General features: G+C 36.1%; 2 protein-coding genes across 3 annotated transcripts in view; one reads left to right on the top strand and one right to left on the bottom strand.

The window, feature by feature from the left end:
- The window catches only part of LOC137386065 (cAMP-regulated phosphoprotein 19-like), a 249,677-nt gene extending 224,938 nt beyond the window's left edge, over positions 1–24,739 (top strand). Inside the window, exons 2-4 of one of the 2 annotated variants that reach the window (XM_068072736.1) lie at positions 11,939–12,008; positions 22,016–22,129; positions 24,248–24,739. In XM_068072736.1, the coding sequence (XP_067928837.1) occupies positions 11,958–12,008; positions 22,016–22,129; positions 24,248–24,451 (369 nt within the window). In that variant the 5' untranslated portion in view covers positions 11,939–11,957 and the 3' untranslated portion in view covers positions 24,452–24,739. Of the gene's footprint in view, positions 1–11,886; positions 12,009–22,015; positions 22,130–24,247 lie in introns of those variants that run through there. The other variant, XM_068072735.1, reaches the window with a different exon arrangement.
- Positions 4,156–8,450, bottom strand: LOC137391271 (GPI ethanolamine phosphate transferase 3-like). Its single transcript, XM_068077692.1, has 8 exons — positions 8,312–8,450; positions 8,031–8,148; positions 7,462–7,674; positions 7,146–7,302; positions 6,856–7,056; positions 4,932–6,279; positions 4,494–4,645; positions 4,156–4,167 (listed from the first exon to the last, which is right to left on the bottom strand). Exons 1-8 carry the CDS (start codon positions 8,448–8,450, stop codon positions 4,156–4,158), a joined length of 2,340 nt encoding a protein of 779 aa, XP_067933793.1.
- Positions 24,740–26,955: the final 2,216 nt, after the last annotated feature.

Here is a 26,955-nt window from a genome sequence, read left to right as displayed (position 1 = left end):
TTTAACGCATTTACTGAATGAAAACAATTAAAAGCACGTTTTTCAACGTAATATTCTGTTTTTTCAAAGTATGCTAACGGGTTAATTTGTGCTTAGATAATTTATATAGGAAATAGTGTAGCGCCTTGAGATGCGAGTAAATCGACATACGCGCTCAGTCCCGGTCGCATTAAGCTCGTATGTCAAAATATGACTGTTGTATGAATAGAATTAAACCACATGTTGCTGCTTCTAGCTTGTCTTTCACACTTCCATAACCAATAAATAGATACCTTGTTTTGACCTGAGTTAATAGAGCTAAATTTTACCCTCATCAGCCAGGTACATATTCAATTCCGGTCAACCAGGCTAAAATTAAATGATCAGTTGCACAATCATGATCAGTTGCACAATCATGACCAATACATGATGAATCATGTACTGGTCATGGGTATTCTTCATCAGTTGCACAATCATGAGAAATACATGATGAATCATATACTCACTGGTCAACTGTTTATAAGCGTTGGCCAGCGTTGCTTATAAACAGTGGCAGATAATCAAGTTGCCATTGGCTAAGCTTATTTACCCAACGAATTCAAGCAACATAAATTAGTAACTTAGCCAGAGCTGTGTCTGTCTGTATGAAGCCAGCTCGCTGACAAGCAATAAGCCAGCTATATTTGCCAGCAATAAGTAGCCAGCTTGCTTATAATCGTTACATTCCGTGTCATGATGTCTCACACAATCATGACCTGCGCATGAGCAGTGAGTCAGTAACCAATAGTATTTTGGTAAGTGGTTTAAAGGTTGACCTGCAACAAAATTCACATTACAGTTATTTGGTATCAAAAGATTCATCATGTCTTACTCTGTTGTGTTGTAAGTGCCAAATATGTGGAAATGTGATTACAAGCTCTTAAAAGCTCAAAAACGAAAAGCCGCCGTAGATTGGAATCTCTTTATTTCGATGACGTAACCACAAAATTTGGTTATCGTCTTGTCACGTATGTTCTCACATGAATTAAAAGGCCAATACAAAGCTCAATATAAAACTTATCGTAGTACTAGTTAATGACAAACACTTCGGGTTTTACCGAAGACCCCATATCGAATATAGATGCTCGCTACTTTACAGTTTTATTTCGGCATTATTCAATCGTCAAGTCGTTCTCTGATTATGTGACCCACTACTTCGCAAATAATTTTTGCAGCACTTTTCGATTATCACAGGTGACCAACAGGCTCGTCATGATTATCAGACAATGATATGTACTCTTTCGAGCTAAGGTTAAAAAGTTTAACGAATTTTTATGGTAAGCTATAAGATATCAGTGCTAAAAGTGACAGCATTACAATGACGATAAAACAGACGCGTAAGAACAATAGACATAGCTTTATTGAATGCGTGAAGTATATTTGTGAAAATATTTCGACGAATAAGGTTGCAAGAAAGTGTAAACAGAAACCATCCAACACAGCTACGTCACATTTGAGCCGTTTTGGAAAGAGAATCCAAACTACGGCGGTCTCGTGTGGCTGCGATTTTCTGTTCATTTTTGAGCTTTTAAGAGCTTGTAATCACCTTTCCACATATTTTGCACCTACAACACAACAGAGTAAGACATGATGAATTTTTTCATATCAAATAACGGTAATGTGAATTTTGTTGCAAGTCAACCTTTAAGGAAGGACAGTGTAGTGCAGTGAATCGCGCCTGTCTGCAGAACAAGAGGTTACGAGTTGAAATCTAGTGCGAAATTGTTTTTCAGTTGCTATATATTAATCACTGCTTAATTGGTCATACAGTTGACAGAAACTTCGATTTATATATATATAACAGTAGACATACTATACGAATAAACAGTAGCTCATGGCAGCGAGCTGAAAGTCTACACAGCAACAAGCAATATAAGTGCTGACAGTGGCTCAAATTATCATATGTATATCATATCATACAACCATCTGCCAACTCCACAAGACAAAATACGATAACTGACTATATCGCTCATAAAAAACAAAAATTGGCACTCTACAGGTGCAAAGATGATACTTTACAAAAGTATACAAGAAATATCTTTAATCAGAAATGAAAAAGCTAGTCGGAATGGACAAGACTAAACTTGCTAAGGTAGGTCTGAAGCGAGCGGGTGATTCTCATGAATAGCATATATGATAAGATACAGGCAAGGCTTGTCACTATGAAAGATGCTCCTTCGTATATAAATGCAGGTGCAAAGATCTTCCAGACCATCAGGTGCCTCCGGAGCAGAACCGCAGCACCAAGAGACGCAAAACTCTATAAGAGAAACATCAGTCTGTGCTAACGAGTTTTTCATAGCAGAAATGTCTGCATTAAAAAGTAGAGTGTTAATATAAGGTAAATTCCATCAGAGAATGTTAGTTATGTTAGCATCTCATCATCTTCTCAACAGTGAATGTGTGTTTAGACCAGGACAATTTGTTGGAGTTGTGTTTCCGTCAAGAGAGTTGGAGCTGAAACGGCTTTTCATTTGTTTAGATTTAAAACATATTTTTGCAAAGACATTACGTGAAACTAACTCAAACTATGACTATACATTGGCTACCTTTTTAGACAATGAAATACAACATCGGTATCTAACTACTCCATTTGCTTGCATTTTCGGTGCTAGTAACATTGCAAGATATGATTGGTCAAAATATGATTGGTCAAGATATGATTGGTCAATATATGATTGGTCAAGATATGATTGGTCAAGATATGATTGGTCAAGAGATGATTGGTCAATATGATATGTCATTGATGCTGTACTCCATCGATGACAGCCGTCAAATATGGACAAACAGACATGCAGCATTTCACCGACCTCATGTTGGTGAATGAGACAGCCATTTTACAACCATTTTTCATTTTACACCAAACCGACTTTTTCAGTGTGGAAGCAACTCCCATAAATTATTCTGGAGTAAATGCACCTTAAAGGTTGGTTTGCAACAAATTTACATTACAGTTATTTGGTATCAAAAAGCTCATCATGTCTTACTCTGCTATGTTGTAGGTTCAAAATATGTGGGAATGTGATTACAAGCTCTTAAAAGTTTAAAAACGAACAGTTAATCCCAGCCATCACGAAAATGCCGTAGGTTGGAATCTCTCTCAAAAATGGCTCAAATGCGACGTAGTTGAACACGATGTGCTTCTGTTTACACTTTCATGCAACCTCAATCGTTGAAATATTTTCACAAATATACTTCACACATTCAATAAAACCATGTCTATTGTCCTTATGCATCTATTTCATCATCATTGTAATGCTGTCACTTTGAGCACCGATATCTCAAAACCTAATCCAAAAATTAATTAATTCTTTAACCTCAGCTCGAGAAGGTGCATATCATCTTCTGATAAACATGAGGAGCCTGTTGGTCACCTGTGATGGTCGAAAAATGCTGCAGAAGTCGTTCGCACCATTTGTCAGAAAATATGGGTCACGTGATCAGATTATGACTAGTTGATAAGACCAAGCTGAAACGAAACTGTAAAGTGGCGTGCATCTATATTTAATAATTTTTTTAATTTAAATTTTCCGGTAGAACCCGAAGTGTTTGTCATAAATTAGTGCTACTAGAAGTGTTATATGGAACCATTTATTGAGCCTTTTATTGGCCTTTCATTTCGCGTGATAATATCACGTCAAAACAATAACCATGTTGAGTTGAGTATGTCATCAAAATAAAGGGATTCTAACCTACGACCCTTTTTTAACTGTTTATTTTTGAGCTTTTAAGAGTTTGTAATCAATTTCCGCATATTTTGAACTTACAACACAGCAGAGTAAAACATGGTGAACCTTTTGATACCAAATAACTGTAATGTGAATTTTGTTGCCAGTCAACCTTAAACGTTCCATTTTCTGCTGCATAATAGTTATACGCTTCGAGTAGCGGACATTATAACAACTTACATGTATGTTGACTCTAACCGAGTAACTTACCTTGCACAGGTGAGAGAGGAGGTAGACAATGAATAAACGTAAAAGCCTCTGTCTGGTCTCAGGCTCCTGCTCAATGAGAGTTATCTCCCCTAGACCAGAGATTGAACGAGGTGGACAAACCTGGAGACTCCGAACTATAGACTGAGGGGATTCGGTGACGATGAGCAACATGGGGAGAAGCAGACTACAGAGTATCTGACTAGAGAAGGTGCTGGCAAATAGTAAAATCTGAAAAATACAACCTGAAAATCTTGAGCTTAGATGCAACCTATTTGAAGGAGGCTGTAATGAAAAGTCATGTGACAAATGCTGAATAAGTTTTAAGAATCATGTAAAATGCATTGACTGAAACAAACAAATCTAGCCACAGTAATAATACTAACAACAATAATAATGATAACTGCTGATAATAGTATTAAAATCTCTGACACATTATAAACAAGGCCTTGAATCCCTTTGAAGAAAAGGAACTACACGTACATGGATACATGCAAAGCAGATGCTAGACAGTGCGGTATTAGTAAGATGAAAGCTTACAGCAGGGACTATATGACTGGAGTGATCCTGAGCGAAACCATGAAAAGCAGCGTCCCATCGGATGCTCGTGATAGTCTGCTGCTGCCCCGTCGCGTAAAAGAAGTACTTGGCGATGAGGTACCAACAGAGGGCGCTAGATATCGAGCTATCAACTAGATGAAAGATTATGCACAACAAGTATTATTCACATTGTGACTAAAGTAACAGAGAAGCAATTTTAATCAGATGAATATAATGGTTTGCTGTTAGACTAGAAAAATCTGTCAAAGCCAGAGTTTCGAGAATTGATTAATAAGCCGGCCAAAAGCATACTAATACACAACTACAATAAATTTGGAACATCAAATAATAATAATTTTGTTTTTCATGTAAAACAGTAGTTCAGGAATGTAAAAAGTTAATGACTTCAATTATATTGACCAATAGCAAGACACTTACTCTGTTGCTTTATGACAGATTGATGGAGATCCAAATAGAGAAGAAGTGTACAAAAAAGAAATGTGAGAGAGCAGGCCATCCCGTCACCAGCGATCATAAGAAGAACTAAGGCTAAAGTAGTAGCCATAATGATATAAACAGCGCTATAAATAGTGCCGAGTCCATAAACCAAGGGATGTGAGTTCTCGGAAGCCTTGCTTTCCAGGCTCCTTTTGAGGTAGTTATAGAGCGAGGAGACAGAACCATCATATTCAATTGTCCTTGAGCTGTTTGAAAGACTGTATATAGCCTTAGGCCAACTAAATGCTAGAATTACAGTTCCAATAACAATAAAATAAACAGCGCGTGCAAACAGCGTACGCTGCCAGACCTGAAGAGCTATGGCGTTCCCAGCAGCCCAATCAAAAACGACTAGGAGAGAGATGATTGGAAGTGCATAGGTGGCAGCAAGAGTGAGAGGAGATCGCCCATTTAAATGCCCTCGTACAGTCAGCACTCTCCGTACAGCAGCTACAGGCAGCACTACCGCTGGAACTGACATCAACCAAAAGCGTATACTTTTATATGTTCCAAGTTCTCCGTGCAGGCTGGAGAGAGGTGTGAAGAATAGAGAGACCTCGCAGCCTTCCTGTTCTTCTCTGCATGCCCCGAATACATGTCCAAGTCTGACTAGAATGCTAAGGCTAAATAACAAGTATGTAGAGTTAGACTTTCCCACTTTGACCAAACAAGTCGACAACTTATTACGATCCTTTCCCTTTGGTAGATCACGCTTGATAATGGTAAGTACATGGGTCAGCCAGGTAAGTAACAGGACTGACTGTGTCAGGTAGTGTGAGCACTTATCCTCATAGACGAGCAGACTATTAGACAGCGAGCATAAACACAAACCAGCAAGACACGCCAATGATAACAGGTCAGCAAGCGATGCTCCCCATACTTTTTGCCTACTGGACAAGCAAATGACGATACAAAGCGTAAAGAGGAAACTTTGAATAATTGCGCTGTAGAGAGCTGGTGTGGCTAAGTAAGAGACAACCAATGAGGTGAAAGTCAACGCAAGTTGGCACAGGCACACTTCGTAAGTTGTGGAGGGCTGGGTAACACCCCAGAGTGACATGGCGTGTAGAAGTATTGTATACAGTACTTGTAGACAACCAATCAGCATCAAGTTAATGTCAAACTTGGCCCATACCCTCTGGCACATCTCTTTGGCCTTCTTCATATATCGCAAGTACCTGTCTGCCTGCTTCAGCCTGGCTGGTTTACTGACTGATGATGATGGTTGCATGCTACTTTCCATCTCATCCAAAACCGCCATCTCTGGTCCAGGCAGATCGTTGGATATCTATGAATGATGACTATCGAGTGTCAACAAAAAAACATAAACAATCAAGCTTAATCGACTAGCAGCTAACAACTTTTTCACATTATAACTATCAACAGTCTTATCCGTATACAAGTCAAACATCAGCACTCTCTCACTGATGACCTAAAGTGAAGCTCATTATGAAATATTTTAATTCTGTATTTACAATAACATTCAGCTCACGAATATGAGCTAGCATCTTAGTGAGTGAATGTGTTCAGGTGCAGAGAGCCCTTAAATGACATTATTAACCGCAGACACAAAGAGTGTATTAGTGAATAATACGCTAGTGAATAATGCACTAACGAACTATGCACTATTGATTAATGCAGAATTGACTAATGCACTAATGACGAATGCATTATTGAGTAATGCATTATTAAATAATGCACTATTGAGTTATGCATTATTCAACAAGCATTGAAAGTGATGTTGATAAAAGGAATAATGCAATGAGCCCATATAAATCAATTTTTACGGGGATTATACTAACACTCATGCAGATTAATATTTTGATCAATTGCCTATACCTAGAATAGACAACTCCTATTTTACCTGATTGTAATGCGAGAGATAATTTGATATCTGATTTTGATTGGCTGCAAGAGCCTTAAGGAGCAACATATCAGCATCCACAGCCTTATGTTCAAATGCCACCTCTGTTATTAGAGCACCGAGATTAGAGTATGGCACAGGAACACCTAGTAAGTGAGCGAGAGTGGGGACCAAGTCAATCTGTGAAACTTGCTTCAAAACCTAAAACAATCCAGAATGGATAGTTTAAATCATAGATGCAATGTAAGCAAAGAGATGATCCAAAAGATTTAGATAATTGTGTGATTTACTTGGTCTTCTGACCAAACTTCCGGTCGCATAGAGTGGAGAAGAAGCGCTGAGTTGACCTCTGGCTGGCTATCTCCACCGTGGTCACCAGTCTTGGTCATACCATGGTCACCAAGCGCAATGAGAATCGTGTCATTGTCCAGATTCTCTACGACAGACCTGCCAAACATGTCACATGTTACCAAACTGAGTTGGAAAATGAGTAAAATCTAAGGAAAACAATGAATACATGAACTGATAGCAATGACCAAATAAGGATTAAGGAAAGCTTGGAGACCGAGTATACAGATAAACAGGGACATGATGGAACAGTCCTACCTGATCACATCATCCATCTCTGTGAGCTTATTAGCCATTGCAGGGTGGTCTGGAGAGTACCGGTGACCACAGTGGTCCACCCCTAAGAAATGGCCAATGAGCAAAGAGTAGTCCTCTGTTTTTATCTCTGGTAGGAGGTGTTTCTTGACACCCCTATCCACTGTATGCAAATCGAATACGTTGAATGATGGAAAAGGATAACTTCGCAAGAATCTGAGAAATAATACAGAAAATCGAAATAAATATGCTGAAAAAATAAAAAGTGTATGTATGCAAAGTGTGAACTCTCTAGAGGTATTCTTGCCAAAAAATTTTCCTAAAAGAACATTTTGCATTTCTTTTAAGCTAACATAATATCAGCTGAATGTCATCATGAACATTTGCATATAACACCACCACCTAATTCAACTGAAAGGGAGTATTCCAGAATGAATTCTAAGCTAATAACAGTTTATCTTTGCCTTTAAGCTCAGCAATATAAGGTATATCACTCTAGCTCTGCCAACAATTGATGAGAAAAGCAAATCACAAAACTACATATCAAGGATCATAATATACGAAAACTTTACCTTCCAGGGAAAAGACTTTCCCAGGTGTCATCACCCATAAACACGACAGACTTGTTATTGTTTATCAATTGCTGGATAATATTGTCTTCATTGATCTCAGAACTGGCAAAATTTGAGCCTGCAACACACACATTATTGCCATGCAAGATATAATCAAGTTCTTCACTAAGTAACATAGGCTTATGTTATTACCGAGTGAGATTATATCTAACGCTTCATAAAAAATCAACTCTTATTTCAATCTCAACTGTTCAAACAGTTTAAAACAGCGAAGCTCAAACCTGCATCAACAAATGTTGGTAAGCTGCCTGTGGTGAGACCCTTCAATCTTTGCATCGTTGTAGTTGGAGGGTCAGCAATGAACTTATAGAGTCTTGTTTGATGCCGATAGTCATTTATTAAACTCTGCACAAATGGCATCTTATTGTGGTATGCAAGATGGGAGTTGGGCTGGGGAGCAACAAAATCGTATCTAAGTGCATCTATAACTAACACGATGGCCTTTGAATATTGTTGTGGGTATGATGGCAATGAGGAGCTATGTGTGGCATTCGTAAAAGCGACTCGGTTGAGCAAGAAACCTCTTGCAAATATTAGAAGTCCGGTAAAAGCAGAGAAAATGAAGAGTAACAAAGTCAAGAGGCCCGAGCAAGTAGCCATATTCTTTGATTTTCCTAGACCTACAATGCATAGGAGCCATAAATATCCACATTTCAAACAGATAAACTTAAACAGTATTGCATTACAAAGCATAAAATAAATAAAAGACAGCAACATCGTTTTGTAGAACCAGTTCGGAAAAATGAAGCTGTGAAGAGAATGCAACTTTAGAGCATAAAACTAAGCATGGTCAGGAAGTCATAATTACATATAATCATTACAACTGAGAGATAGTATTTTCAATTCTTCAAGATTTCGAAAGAAAGAAAAAGAGCGAATGCAGCATTTTCATGCATTTATAAAAACCTTTTTAGGACGGTATTTATAAATGCTTGAATGAGGACAGTTTAACATTATTCAACTGAGCTAGTGATTACAAACCCCTTTAATTTAATAATTTTTTAATATGCTAAGGGGAGCCAGAAGTACATGGGGAACTCATCTGCACCTATAAATCAAAGAAATAATTTCATAAGACTTTAGCATCGTCAGCTAGAGACAAATTAAAAAATCTTTGATGTAATAACATACCATGGTAGCTTCCCTCTGCAAATAACTTGCTTTAGAATGTGCATATTTCATTCCTTGTAAAAGAATAATCGCGTCAACCATTCTGGTCAATGAAACCGAGACCAATTTTCTGCTAAACTCAAATTGAGGGTGTCATCTAAGTTTTTTGTTTCAAAAATACTAAACACCAGTTTGAAGAGAATTTACCCATAAGACCTTAGGCTATGTTACCAAGACATTATAGGTGAATAATGTACCCAAACTCATTTGCAGTGAAAAATAATAGTCATATGGTACAAAATTGCAAAACATATTCTGTTTCTCATACAGTTTCCGAGAAATAATTGACACAACAAGCTATATGTAGCACTAGAACGAAGGTCTAGGTGAATAGGGTGTGGCGAGTATAGTGCCTGTGCCTATTACAGATCTGTATCACTTTCGAGAACAGCATCGCTCGATCTTTCTCCTCGAATCAGTTGAAAAAAGTTTTTAAAAGGTATACTAAAAGTTGAAGTAAAATGTGCAAAACGTGATTAACTGGAAAAGGATACCAAAAAGATAAAACGACGAAATTAATGTAAATGTAATGAAAGATTAAAACTTAGCTTCAAGAGTGTACTTAATAAGCTAAATTCATTAAAGGTAAATTCAAAGTTTCTACTTTTAGGGTCACAAAAATTTAGTTCACCAAATGCGTTGCTCTCAAGTCTCTCATAGAAGGCCGTTATCCACGTCTGTCTCCAAGGTAAAATTCCATAGGTAGTGTACATAGTGATGTTACATTTTATTGCAGATCATAAAAACTAAATAAATATTTGTTACTTTTTTAACGCATTCACTGAATGAAAACAATTAAAAGCACGTTTTTCAACGTAATATTCTGTTTTTTTTTTCAAAGTATGCTAACGGGTTAATTTGTGCTTAGATATTTTATATATAGGAAATAATGTAGTGCCTTGAGATGTGAGTAAATCGACATACGCGCTCAGTCCCAGATTGCATTAAGCTCGTATGTCAAAATATGACTGTAGTATGAATAGAATTAAAACACAAGTATGTTGCTGCTTCTAGCTTGTCTTTCACACTTCCATAACCAATAAATAGATACCTTGTTTTGACCTGAGTTAATAGAGCTAAATTTTACCCTCATCAGCCAGGTACATATTCAAATCCAGCCAACCAGACTAAATTAAATTTAAAACTACAAGATTGGTATTTAAAAAAAGTTGGCTGGGCTTGCAGCCAATCAAAACTAACATAATCCGAATGTGATAAACAGGTAACCAGACACTACTGAAACAGTTTAGGAAAATAGTACGACTGGGTTTAAATCTGTGACTGTACAAAATTATGTGAAATTAAAAACGATATAACTATGAGCTTAATTTGACCTATACGACTATATGACCTAAACTTTGTTTTTTCACAAGATACAATAGTCGCTGCTAAAGATGCCTGATTTCAGCTCCATAGTGTTATAAGTCAATAATTTTATTAGCATACACACAGCAAATAAAGATATGAGTTCAAAAATAATTGAGGTGTTGCACTAAACGTGAAAACGAAAAAAATATATAACTTCTTTTTAATCGCACGCTATCGGCTATTTCCTTGGCTCATAGCATTGTTGTAGCTTATTTTGTTGTAAATGAGCTATCTACCTTCAGTATTAGTATGAGTCCAAATCTCCTTATATATGGATAGTCTTCACTTCAGTTGTGTTTGTCGTTAGGTGCAGAGGACTCTGGTTAGCTGGTGCTATAGTGTTATTCACCGTCTATGTGAGTGTCGATGCTGATAGGTGGGAGGTAGTCTAGTGATGGTCAGGTTACGGTTCTACAAGGCTAATCCAATGCTATAGTGCATGTAACGATGCCTCATATATACGCTACTGAACGTACACCTCCAACCAACCCTCTAAAGACTGGGTTGGGGTTAGATTAGCAGTCTAGGCGTAAGATATTATGATATAATATACGTGTTGATCGATCAACTATTAGTATACAATTAAATGATGTTGCTTCCTTAGTTGCTAGACATGGAATGAATATAACTATAAAGCTACTTCTATATAAATGGATAGACTGAATAGGAGTTGTGTTCCTACTATAGTGTTGCTATGGACTGAGTAAGTAATTCCCAACTCCACAATCAAATGGTAAGAATATTGTACACGTATGCAGCATGTAAACAATGGTTGTTGATGCATACTTGTTTCCGTTAGTGGGAGATAATATATGCTGTAGGAATGTATTGTAACTGCTAAGTTTCCTACCTATTAACTAATCTCTTGACATTTACGTTTGTGGGAACATTGCTAATATACAGCTATTTCAAAAACATGATTTTCAGCTATAACAGCATTTAATACTCATATACGCACCATGCAAGATATTATAACAATGCTGAGAACATTACTTTCAGGTGCCTTCTCATACATATTCTGCCATTTTTCAATCCCACATGCGCATTTACAATGTAACCATCGCATTTGTTTAGTTCTATTACTACAACCCAACCGCGTTACAGTGAATTATTGTTCGACATTTCAGTTAGATCAAATGCCGCTACCGGATGTATACGGCGGCGGCCATCGACGATAGGCCCGCATTAAATATAATTGTCGCGATTTTGCGCTAATACAATCGGAAGCTCGCTCCGATTGGACTATTCAAGTTGTTCGTCACACCGATTGTAAGGAATTCCTTCGATTTTCAAGAGAAGATTTTCAAGTTCATTGCTAAACTTTTCATAATGTCCGACGAAAATGTTAACATGGAAGTTGAACAGGAACTTACAGAGCAAGTATGTAGCATTGGGTTATTTTAAATTAAATTAGTTAACTCAAGTAAATCAACCTGTCTTCTATGCAAGCCACGTGCACATTGTTTTTATCCCTCTCTCATACACAGATAATTTAAACGATGCAATTGCAAGATGTGGTTATATATTTATTTGGAAAGTAAAGATCTTAAAGTGCTAACTTAAAAATATAGCGTACATATACGTTAAAAGGAATGCCCATACTTACATACATCGCTGCAGATAGGAATCTATAACTGCCGTGATATGTCTAAACTGGAAATCGTTCGGTCTGTACAGACCGAGCTACAGTCTGTAATCATTTTACGTAATTCATTACTGAATGCTGAATAAGGTAATGAATTACGTATTTTTTTTATTTTTTTGAAATGGTCTCCTGTGCAACGTACCATACGAAATCTATCGTAGGCTATGTCGTTTTTACAATAAGCTACGTACACAGATACGTTGACTATCATTGGGAGTTTTTTCTTTCTTGCATTAAACAACTTTGCTTTTAACCTTAGTAATTTTATGTAGTCTCGTTTAAAATCGGTTGTTTTTTATTCAGATAACATTCCGTGCCAGGCGACAATTATTCAACGTTTAGCATACCCTACATCTTGAACATTTAATTTTGGCACGTTTGAATATTCATATTTTTGAAGATGTTATATTATTTTTTATATATTTTGTTGTATATTATATAAAAACTGTATATATATATCCAAATGATTTTTCAGGTAGTTCTTAAAAATATAAAACTTACTTTTGGATTAATGTTGCATAGAGTTTGGTGTGTGGACACATCATTATTTTAGAGCTTTGCACGCAATGAAGTAAAATTCCATGTTTGTGGCAGTTATAGAAACAAAAAAATTGACTCGATCTTTACAAGAGCAAAATTTCTGGTATCTAACAACCCCAAAGCTGTCTTAGCAAACTGGTGGTGAAGTATATCAATATTTTCTTCATTGCTTTGTGTTGAATAATGACTCCGGTTTAGTAGGAGTCACTGGGGTAATAATATTTGCCACTTTTTTGAAGCGCGTAGCACTTTTCAAATTGTAGTTATACATTCCAAACTTGCAGAGTTTATACAAGTTTGTTTTGTTTTAATTATACATAAATTATAAAGGTACCATCAAAACATTTGGATTTACTGCTTATTTCCTATAAATCATCCATGACTCAAGTTACTCCTCCACTGCGTTCAGGGTAGTATATGTCACTGATAAATAAGCAAAGTCAGATTTTTTGTTGTTTTAGCAACTATTAAAAATAGTATGTAAAACCATGTAGGGCCTACAACTATATGAGAGTAACAAGAAGAAGCTAGGGTAAAAACCAGCAAGAGGTTGTACATAGTAAAACCATGTAGGGCCTACAACTATATGAGAGTAACAAGAAGAAGCTAGGGTAAAAACCAGCAAGAGGTTGTACATAGTAAAACCATGTAGGGCCTACAACTATATGAGAGTAACAAGAAGAAGCTAGGGTAAAAACCAGCAAGAGGTTGTACATAGTAAAACCATGTAGGGCCTACAACTATTTGAGAGTAACAAGAAGAAGCTAGGGTAAAAACCAGCAAGAGGTTGTACATAGTAAAACCATGTAGGGCCTACAACTATATGAGAGTAACAAGAAGAAGCTAGGGTAAAAACCAGCAAGAGGTTGTACATAGTAAAACCATGTAGGGCCTACAACTATATGAGAGTAACAAGAAGAAGCTAGGGTAAAAACCAGCAAGAGGTTGTACTTAGTAAAACCATGTAGGGCCTACAACTATATGAGAGTAACAAGAAGAAGCTAGGGTAAAAACCAGCAAGAGGTTGTACTTAGTAAAACCATGTAGAGCCTACAACTATATGAGAGTAAGAAGAAGCTAGGGCAAAAACCGGCAAGAGTTTGTACTTAGTAAGAAGAAGAAGCTAGGGTAAAAACCAGCAAGAGGTTGTACATAGTAAAATACTAGGTGAATGCCCGGCATTGAACTGTCAATAAAAAAGTTTTTGCACAAAAATTTATTTTTAATCCACATGTATATTTACCATTCTAACTTTTAAATGAAGGTGTTTGTTTATTTCTGTGTGTCCGGCCAATGTATTCTTGAATTGGCTTGCGATGTCATTTCAAATATTTGAAAGTTTGAGGCATAGCTAAAACAAATTTTTGAAAAACAGCGCTTGCTTCTTTTGCTACACATTCGTTTAAATGTCAAACAGCTTATTAACACTGGCAGGTAATGTAGTTGTTATTGGCTAAATTTTTTCCCCACTAAATTTGAGTAACTAAGCTAGTCTAAAGGCGTGGTCACACGAGCACCGAACCGAACTAAATGACGCAAAACGACGTCGCTCTCAGCTGTAGAAAGTTCGGCCGAAGACATTTCTGGCAGAAACGAACCATTTCGGCACTGCTCGAAATTTCGCAGCCGAACCCTTGCTCTTATTGGCTGGTTAAAATTCTAGAATTCTAGCGAGCACGCGTCACATTTTTCCTTACGTGCGCATGAGTAAAGCTAAAAAAGAAATGGGACGATACTTTTATTTCCTTAAATAAACAACATGAAGCAATTTACGACAAGGTTCACTCGGACTTGTGATTGTGTTGCATGAATGTAAGATGTTGCACTTCAGTTTTGCATAAATGTAAGGGAATTGTGATTTTCTTTCGTGTAGAAAATAAGTAATGTGTCATATTCATCCTGATTAAGTATCGTTGACTGATTTATTTATGTAAAACCACAGTACTATGATAAAGACTTTTTTTGTTTGTTATGTACTCAGCATAGAAAAACATTCATGTTAATAAAAAAATATAGTTATGTTGATGGGAAGGGTTGGCAAAATCTTGGTATCGAGTGATTTATTTTGAGCAGCTGAATGATCTTCTGATAAATCTGTTGTGTAATTATAATTGTTCCTCAAAGTTTTTTGTTTGCAATAGAAATATTTAACTCAAATACATAAAAACTACTAATGAAACCGTGTCCTGTCTCTATACGTATGGTATCTAGGAAGCGAAGTTACTTCGGTGGCCGTGTGACATGTGCCACGAACCGAACCAGCCTCCGAACCGATCCTGTGTCGGTTCGGTGCTCGTGTGACCACGCCTTTAATCTACCATAATAAGAGCTGTGTCTTTTCTTACATCTGGGCTTTAAGATTTTATCACAAGCTGGCGTTGTTATCGCGCTTTTATGAGCTCATTTTTCTCGGCATTCAGCCTATTAAACATCCTGTAACAAGCTGCGAACAATTTTAAATAGTTTATCTACCTTTCATAAAAGACAGATTATTTTGAAGACTGAATTTAGATAATAATGGGTTTTAAGACACCTATCTCTATCATTTTAAATCGTAGTAAACATCCCCAACTTCCGTTCCTAAAAAGCTAGGCTATGTCACATATTTATGGGCGGAGCTTGATGTGCCGATTCTGTTGTTTTCGAGACGGATATTGAAACGCTTTAACAAAAGCCTTCATGACTTTGAAAGTTAGTGGGCCAATCTTTATTTCGAGAACAAAATCGGAATCAGCGTGTCTGATTTACCTAGTAAATACGATAGAAGTTGTACGTGACAGCTATGGTTTAAGCCACTAAACCATGCATCCACCTTGCCACAGCTAGGAATAATTGTGCTTTTAGTTGCTACACTTCAGGATCTCTCACGGCGCATCAAACTGCAAACATCCTTTTAGAGGTTGTCTAGGCAAAAATGTTTTCTAGTAGCTCAGGCGTGCTTTTAGTAATTTACTTCCATTTACTTCCTTTACTACATTTTAACCAACCATGTTAATCGTACAGTGCACCCTCAGGATACGATTTTCATCTGTTCCAACATTGGCATCATGTAGTGAAAAAATCGTTTGGAGGGGTATAGTGATCATAGTAATTGTATAATACAAACATCCTCTGGTAACAATCATCAAAATTTTATACAAGTACCGTACATAATAAAAATTAGGAAAAAAATAGTATATTAACCTTAGTAACTATAGTTACCAACAGTAGCATCAGTGTATTTTTTTTGTTATGATCTGTATTAAAATGTAACGTTGCTATGTGCAGTACATACTGTAGAGAGTTCTTAGCTTCAAGACAGACGCACGTATAACATAAACTTGGAATTTAATCTAAGTAAGTTTAGCGTACTAAACGCATACTTAAAGTTAGAGGTTGACTTGCAACAAAATTCACATTACAGTTATTCGGTATCAAAAGATTTACCATGTCTTACTCTGCTGTGTTGTAGGGGCAAAATATGTGGAAATGTGATTACAAGCTCTTAAAAGCTAAAAACGAACAGTTAATCGCAATAATCACAAGACCGCTGTAGATTAGAATCTCTTTCCAAAACGGCTCAAATGGGACGTAGTTGTACAAGATGGCTTCTGTTTACACTTTCACACAACCTCATTCAAATATACTTCACGCATTCAATAAAACCATGTCTATTGTTCTTACGCGTCTATTTCATCATCATTGTAATGCTGTTACATTGAGCTCTGATATTTCAAAACCTACCATAAAATTTGTTTAAGTTTTTAACCTTAGCTCGAAAGAGTGCATATCATCCTCTGATAAAAATGACGAGCCTGTTGGTCACCTGTGACAGTCAAAAAATACTGCAGAAATTATTCGCGCTGTTTGGCAGTAAGTATGGGTCACATAATCAGATTACGACTAGACGATTAGACCAAGCCGAAACAAAACTGTAAACTAGCGAGTGTCTATATTTGGTACGGGCTCATCGGTAAAATCTGAAGTGTTTGTCATAAACTAGTGCTACGAGAAGTTTTATATTGAGCCTTTTATTGGTCTTTCAATTTACATGAGAACATCACGTGACAAAAAAATAACCAAATGTAATTAACTGCGATTAATTGTTTGTTTTTGAACTTTTAAGAGCTTGTAATCACATTTCCACATATTTTGCACCCACAACACAGCAGAGTAAGACATGGTGAATCTTTTGATACCAAATAACTGTAATGTGAATTTTGTTGCAAGTCAACCTTAGGTTTTAGTAAGTATTTTTAACTATTTTACTGAATTTCAATTTTCTATCATCAAAATTTTCCCACCTATTAATTTCTGGATTCGCTTTCAATATAGCTTTAGCTGATCTCATTAAAACCTTTTTCAACCTAATTCAGCAAGAAAGCCGGAACAATGCTGTTTCGTAATGATGTGGATGTTTGTTAGCAGGTTAAGGGCAGTTGTCTGACCACTGACCTTATGTTTAAAAGGATTACAACTCCACTTTTGCTACTGGTTTTAAAGAGAAAATATTACCGTTTTACACACAAAAATTGCTGAACTGAGAGAAATTGGTCATCGTGTCTCTTTCAGGCGTTGTGAAAATTTTTTTGGCCAACAGCATTTTGGTGCCTGCTATTTTGATGTACGTAATAAGCACACCGATTGCCAAATTTGAACTCGGGCAAAAATTCTGTTGAACTCGTATGGTGGAATAAGATTTGTATGGTGAGGTGAAAAAAATCATCATGTTCCACTTTGTAAGGTAAATAAATTGTATATCAGGATAATCGTATCCTGAGGCTGCACTGTACAATAAAAAAATTTATCAAAAGTCACCAAACATATCTGTGAGAAAATCGGATTCCACATAAGCATACATACCTTGCTGATGAATCAAGTAATGTACATTATGGCAACAAGATGATGCCACTTGCTGTCGCATGCCATAACAAAGTTATTTTTGAACAACGAGTATATCGTTATACCAACATTACCAACTACCAATTACCAGAACTACCAATATTTGTTTTTATTGTTTAAACAACAATAATTTAAATTATTTAATTATGCTGTTAGTAATGAATAACTAAATCATTGCAATGGCTGCAGTTTTCAATTGAATATTCTTAGTTTAAAAGTTTTGTCGACTGGCGACATTTTGTGTATTCAGTTTCAGCCATCTGAGGATTTTCAATTCAACTGTTCAAAAGTCTCTTTTGGCATCAAGTTATTGTATTGTCCATGATTTCATGTCTTCATTCTAGTCATGTATAAAATAAATTTAATTGATCCCAACTATGGTCATAAATAAATGTTAACTGTATTGTGGATAGAGGCATTCTAAAACAATTTTCATTAAAGCAAGAAACTTTGTAAGCGAGAAAGCGAGACTAGGTAACTGTTTATCATTGGACTATGAGTTTACTGTGTTGACTAAAATGTTTCCACAAACACTGTCTCTCAAAAAAGACAATCCTTGACAGAGATATGTTCATTTTCTCATTAGAAGCTGAACACTGTATTTAAGAGTATTAGTCCTTGTTTATCTTTCAATTCTCTTTTTTTTAGACTCTAACGGTATATCCAAGATATTTCTGACATGTATTTAGACTCTAACGGTATATCCAAGATACTTCTGACATGTATTTAGACTCTAACGGTATATCCAAGATATTTCTGACATGTATTTAGACTCTAACGGTATATCCAAGATATTTCTGACATGTATTTAGACTCTAACGGTATATCCAATATATTTCTGACATGTATTTAGACTCTAACGGTATATCCAATATATTTCTGACATGTATTTAGACTCTAACGGTATATCCAATATATTTCTGACATGTATTTAGACTCTAACGGTATATCCAAGATATTTCTGACATGTATTTAGACTCTAACGGTATATCCAAGATATTTCTGACATGTATTTAGACTCTAACGGTATATCCAAGATATTTCTGACATGTATTTAGACTCTAACGGTATATCCAATATATTTCTGACATGTATTTAGACTCTAACGGTATATCCAAGATATTTCTGACATGTATTTAGACTCTAACGGTATATCCAAGATATTTCTGACATGTATTTAGACTCTAACGGTATATCCAAGATATTTCTGACATGTATTTAGACTCTAACGGTATATCCAATATATTTCTGACATGTATTTAGACTCTAACGGTATATCCAAGATATTTCTGACATGTATTTAGACTCTAACGGTATATCCAAGATATTTCTGACATGTATTTAGACTCTAACGGTATATCCAAGATATTTCTGACATGTATTTAGACTCTAACGGTATATCCAAGATATTTCTGACATGTATTTAGACTCTAACGGTATATCCAAGATATTTCTAACATGTATTTATATATGACTTTAACTACTGAATTGGTTTGTTTTTGTAGTTAAAACGTGAATATCTAGCTTAGCTAGTGTTGTTATACTTAACCACTTAACATGTTGGAAGTTTAGTATTCAAGATTTCAGTGTTGATACAACTTTCTGCTATTTTTGAGGTGTTGGGCTTTTAAGATTTCCATCCTCAAATGTATCCAGGGAGACATGTCAAGAGACTGGTCTTTTCTTACTGTTTTCTTGTTCAGTTTGCTCTGTATAAATGCTGAACATAGTAACTGCTGTCAACAGACTAGACTAGCACAATGTCCCAACACTCACAAGTTTGGCTGTTTTGATGGTCTGGATTTGACCATCAGCTCCTCTACTTACATTAGCCGTGTTCATTATCGAAAGTAGTTCTTATGACATGGACTAACTATAAAAAAACAGTGGGAAATAGACTGTCTAAGATGTTTCTCACTATGATTATATTCATTAATTGTATGGTGTAGTTTCATTTAAAAATGTGGGCTTTGTATCAACACTTTGTGTACAGTCTCATGAGGTCAAACTACATCAATATACAATTTTATAAGCCAATCATGTCTGCAGAACTTTCCGACACTTGCTGTTAGGCTGCAAAAGTGGATAACACATGACAGTTGTGTGTGCAAAAATATTGAGGGTGTGTCTAAAACCGAACGGGCAAGAGCAGGTATGGTCAAGTCTGCAGTAACTCCGCTCATGAATCTGTGTTTAAAGTGGATGCAGAACCGCCTTAAGTTGGAGATCTGACCTCTGAGAGTTAATGTAAACTTACAGCGGTGATCATAATTACGGGACTACCTAGTGATTTCATACTCTTAGTCATGTAAACTCGCTTTCTCCATACAGACTCATTCTTCCAACTCACTTTCACATCATACATACTATACAAATTTCAGAATAAGGTTTTGTAGACACTCTGTGTGCCACCATAGGTATTCTCAAGAAAGATAATCTATTTATTAGGCTCCTATTTCATACTATCAGGTTAATCTAGTTTCATGGTGGCACTGTAATCCCATTGTACCCTTTTGGTGGGATAGATTTGCAGAAGCTCCTATCTTTTTACCCATTTGGCCAGGATTCTTCATATATATTAAGACATTCATGGTTGCGTTATGCTGTACATTTGGTAGCACACAAAGCCATGGTGCTGGGTGTTAAACGTCAAGTGGATATTTGCAAATTGAGTATGTTTCAAAATGCTTGCGCATCTGTCCAAGGAGAATTGATCAATCATTCACTTGCACAGACAAGGAATGTTTGTTTGTTTGCTTTATTTCATCATTAATATATGAATATATATAAAAGAAATGAAAACTAGACAACGAGCATCCAGAGAAGGTGATGATGAGGCCATGTGCGTGTTAGCAAAAGCTAATATTTAGCGCGGACCCAGGTGGCAGATTACAGGCAAAAATTAACTAAACATTATAGTTAAAAAAATTAATCCAATAGCCATGCCCTTAGACTCCCATGTCACAAAGAGGTTTTGCAAAAGAGTTTGGTTGCACCAAGAATGAAGTTTTGACTACCACAAACGTTAAAAGCAAACTGAAAGATTGGAAAAATGTAAAAGTAGAAGTCCTAAAACATGGGCCACGCAGTGTGCCATTCACAGGCTAGTCAAGACTTTCTTTGACCGAATGCCATCTTCCTAGCCCTGGGTTGAGTAAAGAGTTTAGAGGATCCACTGGGACCTGATTGGCGCTTTCTACAATCAGAAGTCTTGCAGGACAACTGTTTGAGAGGTTGCAAAGCCAGAAGAAAGCCTCTCATCAACGAGCGGCAGAAAAATGAAGTACTGTCCGGTAATGAAAATGGGAAATCTGTTATGGTTTAGGGTTGCTTTTCGGTTAGTAAAAGATAATGCTTCCATCTGCCAAAAACTGTTCCATGGTTGTATCGGCAGAATAATGCACCTTGCCATACCGCTAAGAAAGCCAAGAAATGAATGGAAGATCACCATGTGAGATTACTCAGCTGGCGTGCTCAGTTCCTAAATCTTAACTCAGAACTTAGTTTAGGGAATATAATTGACTAACTGATTGCCAAAGACAAACTAACAACAAAGAGAAGGCTGATAGAGCTCTTCATACAGTCACTTTCATGTTGTATCCCAAGAAGTGCTTTCCAGCTTGGTTGCAATCATGCCAAGATGCGGTATAGTTGTGACAAAAAGAGCTGGCCAACTAAATTTTAAGGTTTTTTCTATACTGCAAAGGCTACAAATTTATTTTCACACAGTTACATGTATACCTATGTTCCAAAATCATGTTAAATTTGGTCAATTTTATCAACAAATTTATAAACTGGACTTTCAAAAAAATTTTCCTATCATGTACAGATAGCACTATGTAACACTGCAGCCAGGCTAAAAAGCCAAATATTAGTTAATATTTAATAACATTCATGTGTAAAACAACCTCAGCAACCAGTTGGTATTTAATAATATTAATCCTTTCATAAGTACTTAACAGATGGTTATTTAATAACGTGTTCGTGTAAAGCAGTCCATAATTATGACTACAACTGTAATATTGTACAAGTATTTAGTTACAGTTTTTACCTTACAGGGTTGTTTAATTGAAATGACTATATAATCACCTCGCCTTCTAATGAAAAACTCAACTTATGTGCCAGTTTGCTAAATTTTTTCGTACGTATTTTTGTTGAGTAAACTTGCACTAGTTAATGCATGACTTAAGATTTTTAACCTATATAATTATGTGAATTGTTACTTATACTGGAAGGGAGGAACGACAGCCTAATCCTCTCAGTTGAAATGAGGTATAGATAAAGCTACCTTACCATACGGCCATTTGTTAATTCTTTGTAGTCGGATGCAAAGGAAATGGAGAAGCAACAAGAAGCTATACTGAAGTCAAAATACCCACAAATAAACAGAGCACCCGGAGGTGGATCTGCCCTTCTTCATAAGCGCCTTCACAAGGTACCTTTTAATCCACTTTCACCTTAAAAACTCAGTCTAAGAGCATAAATTATTTTATTCTTTAATTTTGATTAAATAGCATAATTTTATTTTGTGTGAGATTGACTGTACCGCCTCTTTTAAAGTTGATACACTTTTTAGTTTATAAAGTTACTAATAACGTCTCCAATTGTTATGAGCATTTCATTTATGATGCGAGAGGTTTGCTAAATATAGTGCCACAATATTATCAAATATACAAACTATACTGTAGAATGTCGGGCAGTTATGTAATAATGTGAGAGATGAATAATGGTTGGGTCACAAAGCTTTTATTGCAACCTTGATTGTACTTCACCCAAAAGACGTTGTATTAGCTATTCAAGCTATAATGCTCTAATATAAGACATCTCAATAGATTAAATATCTTGTGGCAAAAAGCTTGTATAATTATGATAGTGTAAAATTTCAAACATAAAAATCACTTGAAATTTACACCTTAACAGAGAAATATTAAACACATGGAGTCAGTATTAGAACGCGGTGTGTACATATGCCGTACTTAACCAATGGTTTAAATGTAATACACAGTCAGCTAGAACTTTTAAGCTGCAGCGTGTGAGCGAAATGGTGATTTTGCATACCAAAGATTGTATTACAATGCTAGTCTTTGCCATTCTTAAAATTGGTAGGTAAAACGGTGTAGCAGTAGCAAGGTCTAGGCATTTTGCGAAACTGTGCAGGATGGACAACTTTAGGTTAGTCATTTTAGTAAATGTTATTTATTCATCGGCTCACGCAAGAATAAAACAGAGATCACAATGCATATTATTATCATTCTAGTTATATAGTCAACTATTCACTCGTCCAACAAGAAAAACTTAATGTTGTGAGGGACCATAACTCATTTTTCTGACGAGCAATAGTATGTTACGTTTGAAATAGCTTGAAAATCAACCAAATTAAAAAAACATCCATCAATTTTTTTATCAGATTAGTAAAATTGTAAAAGCACCACATGCAAAATATCAAGAATTGTGAAACTGGACAATTATTTTCCAACTTCAGTTTCAAACATTTAATACATTGAGTCGACAGCATTTGAACAGCCCTCCCATTTCCATCGTTTGAAGTAGAGAACGGCAAGTTCTCAAATTGACAAATGCAAATGTAAACAAGTTTTCACGTTGCGACAAACGTAATTTTTTTCAAGTTATCACCTCAGGTCTGCTTATTTGAGTAATAATAGCTAATTTTATTCTCAAGTACTGCTGAAGAGCTAAGTATTCTTCATTAAATCTTTGTCAACTAGTTTTTGGATTCGATGTCTGAAGGTTTTATGGCTGCCCATTTCTCTTCCCAATTTGAGTAAAGCCAATTTTGCATCCTTCATTAATTAAAAAAAACTAGCTATTTTTTATATTTGACTGTTTATTCAATATTTGTACATATGGTGTCATTGCATAGTTGTCCTATTCATAGGATTGCCTAATCAGTGAAATCAAACCTGCTAATCATCTAGGCAAAAGCAGCGCAAGTCTGTCGCTATGTTTCCATGACGCGCATGATGCGCAAATATGAGCCAATCTGTAAGTTAATCACGTCATGGAAACGACATAAATCCGCAAACTAAGTGAGTTTACTGATTCGCAAAACTTTATCGAATCCATCATGTTTGCGAATAATGGAAACAGTACCCTTGTGAATGATACGCATTGAAATACCGTGCCAGCGATTCAATTTTAAACATTTTCAATACTTCGTTCGTCTTGTTTCGATCCAGTTTCAAGTGTTTGCATTGCTAACTGCGTCCCTAATTATTTCCTTACATTTCTTCAACAAGGCGCCGGATTCAATCCGCATCATGTAAATGTCCATAGAAACACCTAATTCGCACTGTAGCGCAACTTGCAGACAACTCCAAACCCGCATGATGCGCGTCTTGGAAACATTGAAACACAATAACCATGCACACAAAAACTATGCCTGGAAGCTTAAGTGCTAGCTTTAACCTAAGTGGTTGTCAAAAGCTCACAGGAAGATACACAGTTGTAAGCAAAATTAGATTGTTTTAAATATTTTTTGTTGTCTTTCTAATATGGTATTGATTTTGTATGACCATCCTTTGCATTCTTTTAGCAAAAGTTTTTCGATTCTGGTGATTACAACGTCACTAAATCAAAGATCGGACACAAGCCAACGCTGACTCCAACTGAAAAGACTCTACTCACAGAATCTACAGGAAATGCAATTCCTACAGCCGAAGAAGTTCATAAAAGAGTAACGCATCGGACGAGCAGCTTGGCCTCCGATGAGCCCATCTCACCAAATCGTGTCGACTGAGAGCTGATGCGATAGCAGTTCTGCAATTCTGTACATATAGTTGGTCGCTCAGCGCTATCCTCTCTGACACATCATTTCGCAAGGAATTATCTAGTTGCATTCCTTACTCTTATATGTCATAGAAATAACTTGTATGGGAGATATTGAATGGATTACCTGTGGCAGTCAGCTATGGCTGGTGAGACTTGGAAGGAGTTTAATTGTCAGTTTTATTAGATTCTTTACCTCAGTTGTCACTTGGAATATACCAAATGGGTTATAGTAGACAATAAATAATAGTATATTTTATCTAACAAGGTCTGCATTGTCTTTTACTTGATCGCGAACTGTGAAATGTCTATATTGATAGACATTGTTGAGATATTGTAGAGATACATATTGTTGAGATACATTGATAGAGATATTGTTGCTGCGGTCAAATATTTTTTGGTCATGGTATGTCAAGTAGTTCTATCATTCCTGCAGTGTAGAGACCTATACAGTACCTTGCTATCAGGGGGCTTACCTTTGCAGCTACTAGGTTGTTGTGTATTTATGTAAAAAACTTAATCGCGACAATTCAGTGCATAAATGAGAAGTTGCGCGTAACATCTAGAATCGAAACCTGAAAAAAACTTTATATTCTGTTGGACATAAACGAACAAGCAACACTAAGGAAGAAACTCAACCTAATTCAGTGTAACTGGATTTACTATTGTGGTTTCATATTATAAGTCATGTTTATTGATCGGATAGCATCTACTGGCTTGCTTTACGATTAAAATTCTATGTCTGATTCACTCTCGTGCTAACACAAAATATTTTTATAAAATTTTGTAAAAGCATTTTTTAAAACTATATGAATTTACCAATACAGCGCAAGTAAGGTTCTGCAACTATAACAGACAAATACGGTATATGCGCATAATCTAATGGTGGAAATAATAATACATGCCTCTTAGCTTGTGTAAACAGAGCTGTGAGAAATATTTGGTGTCAGCAATTCCAGCAATCTTCCACTAGCGATAATTGTTTATTTGCTGTTGACAGGGACAATAGGTCTTGTTGGTGTTTGCATGTTAGATCTTTTCCAGATGCACATCTATGATTCATAAATACTTTGCCAAGCAGTTTCGGGTTCCAATCTTAAGCAGCGCTGGTTTTTTTCTAACTGGTTATGGCCTCAGACCAAAATGTTAGGCTAGTCAAGTGAGATGGCATATCCTACATTGTATGTATGCATAGGGTTTAAGGTGAGTTTTTGTACGATGTTTGGTAATGTAGCTAATATACTTTTAACAGATCAGTTTACCGCGAGTTTTGATTTTTAAGCAGACTTTTCAGAACATAAGAGTTTCTTTGCTTTTTACTTTTATTTTGGCAAATATCTTTCATTATTCTCAAGGCGACAACGCAGCGCATCGTTCCATTTGTTTTGACCAGAACCGCGATTGTTAGGGTTGCCTCCTCTTTGCTAAAATGTGTGATTTTTCACGTGATTAATACCATTCGCTACACTAGCCTCTAATTTTGTTTATAAAATATAACCACTATCGAAAGGGGAGCGGTAGGTCACGTCTGCTTACTTAAAATAAGAGATAAGCTAGCAAAAGACCACAGTAAATCGAAATTATTTATTGTTACAATATATTAGATTAAATTAGTAACTAGTACACTACACTGAAATTTAGTAATAGTATAAAACGTAGAAGTAAATTTCTAGCAAATAAAATTGTGCAAATGTAATACAACGGTATTATGTAGGTCATGTTGTTATGGATGTCATCGCTGATTATCCACTTGCAAGTAGGCTTTGGTTACAAGTTGTCTTATACCGAATGAGTTAGCTCTCATGCACAACTATAATTTTTGCAAGCAAGATGACTGGTGAATGAGTATGGTTTTTTATTACGCAAGCTAAAACTGCACAGAGATGAGTTAATGTTCAAATAATCATAAATGTCCATATATAGTTTCGTCGCCCGTAAACAGTATCTCGTGCTCTGTGCTCTTTCTTTTTCTGTCTCACTAGTGTATCTTCTTTTGTCACTTATTATTACCCATTCTGTCATACACTGGCTTACATATCCTTATATACAGTGTTTGTGATAGTCCATTGGCTTTCCATGATAGCTGGCTTGCATATTACTACACTAATCCCAAGTTATAGCTTAATGCATATAGAAAGCTTAATGCATATAGAAATAGCTGAGTTTAGCAAATCCATAACAATATTTAGAGTACCTTATTTAACCATATTTGAGCAAATAAATATTTGTGTATCAAACGGAGCCAAAGTATATAACCAAACATATAATAAGCAAAGTTATTTTGATTTGTATAGTGTCAAATCATGGCCAGTTCATTACATTGTTAACGAATGTTAGCGAATGTTAAACGATGCGCTCTGCACTCCGGATACCAGGCAAATGAGGTTCCGGTTTAGCCCGAATACTGGTCTTTCGGCATTGACTTTGGCCCTCCTCACCCATAAGTGACTTGTTTATCTTAATCAGTGCTGTATT

Source organism: Watersipora subatra, chromosome 1 (genome assembly GCF_963576615.1).
Source record: "Watersipora subatra chromosome 1, tzWatSuba1.1, whole genome shotgun sequence".
NCBI lineage: Eukaryota > Metazoa > Bryozoa > Gymnolaemata > Cheilostomatida > Watersiporidae > Watersipora > Watersipora subatra.
The sequence above is the reverse complement of the archived record's forward strand: the minus strand, read 5'-3'. Positions and strand labels throughout refer to the sequence as shown.